This window comes from Penaeus monodon, chromosome 11 (assembly GCF_015228065.2).
Source record: "Penaeus monodon isolate SGIC_2016 chromosome 11, NSTDA_Pmon_1, whole genome shotgun sequence".
NCBI classification, from domain to species: domain Eukaryota; kingdom Metazoa; phylum Arthropoda; class Malacostraca; order Decapoda; family Penaeidae; genus Penaeus; species Penaeus monodon.
In genome coordinates this window covers 48,022,971-48,024,780 of record NC_051396.1, presented here as the reverse complement: position 1 = coordinate 48,024,780, position 1,810 = coordinate 48,022,971, and the positions used below count along the sequence as shown (strand labels likewise).

Sequence of the window (1,810 nt, the reverse complement as noted above, 5' to 3'; positions counted from 1 at the left end):
CATTATCATTACTGTAAGCACTATTATTATCATTATTATTATTATTATTATCATTATTATTATTATTATTATTATTATTATTATTATTATTATCATTATTATTATCATTGCTATTATTTTATCATAATTATCATTATCATTACCATCTTTATTATTACCATTATTATTATTATTATCATTATCTATATTATCATTGTCATAATCATTTTTATTATCATTATCATCATTAACATTATTTTCATCATCATCATCACCATCACCATCACCATCACCATCATCATAATAATAGTAATAATAATAATAATAATAATAATAATAATAATATTATTATTATTATTATTATTATTATTATTATTATTATTATTATTATTATTATTATTATTATTATTATTATTATTATTATTATTATTATTATCATCATTACCATTATCATTATCATTATTATTACTATTCTTATCATTATTGCTATCATCATTATCTTTATGTCATATGAATTATATATATATTCATATATCATTATATCTTTATCATAATATTATTATTATTATTATTATATTATATATTATATTATATATTATTTTTATATATATATATATATATATATATATATATACATATATATATATATACATATATATAGTATATATATATCATATATATATATATACTATATATATTATAATATTAATATATATTGTATATTATATTATATATATATATATATACTATATATATATATAATATATATTATATAATAATATATATATATATACATATATATATATACATATATATACATATATATACATATATATACATATATATACATATATATACATATATATACATATATATACATATATATACATATGCATATATACATATACATATATACATAGATAGATAGATAGATAGATAGATAGACAAATAAACAAATAGATAGATAGATAGATAGATACAGACAGATATAGATAGATATCAACAGATATAGATATAGATATTGCATAAACAAATCATTCCTCATATTGCAGTACATTCCACACATAATAGTAGGAGTAAAATAGATTCTTTTACGCTTGCAACATTCTTGCTAAACGAAAAGGTAACTTAAATAAAACTCCAAACAAAAATTACATTTTCAATTTTCAACATTTTCAGGCCGACAGTAATACACTTCCAGTTCCTTTACCAAAAGGGATAAAAATACAGAATCGCTGAGACTAGAAAAGCTCCTTGATAGTACAGCACCCAGAACTCTCGACAAATTTTTAAAAAACTGCATGATATAAACCCCTATGGCTTATACCGCTCAAAACACAGTGAGGATTTGACGTCCTTTTTCGATGTCTCTGCCAGACTGAGATACCGGGAGCGCAGGACGTGGGCCGACATTTTAGGCTGCCGATTCCTGGTGAAAATGCCTTTCTTGTTCCCTGCTACTCTTGTGAATCCTAATGAAAAAATAACAGGAATTAGATAGAATAGTTTTTTAAGACAAATGAGAAAAAGAAACAATATGACAATATTTAACAATACAGCCTCATTAAGCAAATTTTATCCCTCTATCCTTTTAGCATAACCATTAAAAGAAATGAATTTAAAAAAATATATATCTGTGAATAAGTTACTGTGCTGCTGAATCACACAAGGAACATGAGGTGTAAATATTTTATTAAAAAAAGCCAGCAAAGGAGAGTTAAATGCAAAAGTACTCATATTAAATTTTAGCATACATAAGAGCGTCTCATATCATTATACTGTATTTTATTCAGTCCTAATTGCTGAAAGACTTTTGACTCTATCTTAAAAA

The 1,810-nt window shown here is 21.5% G+C and overlaps 1 protein-coding gene across 3 annotated transcripts in view; it reads right to left on the bottom strand.

Annotated features, from left to right (window-relative positions):
• Positions 1–1,124: 1,124 nt before the first annotated feature.
• LOC119579014 (beta-glucuronidase-like) overlaps positions 1,125–1,810 on the bottom strand; it is a gene marked incomplete at its 5' end in the record, with an annotated part of 10,364 nt that continues 9,678 nt past the window's right edge. For all 3 annotated transcript variants that reach the window (XM_037926712.1, XM_037926710.1, XM_037926711.1), the window contains 1 exon segment: positions 1,125–1,451. In XM_037926712.1, coding sequence (XP_037782640.1) covers positions 1,294–1,451 — 158 coding nt within the window. In that variant the 3' untranslated portion in view covers positions 1,125–1,293.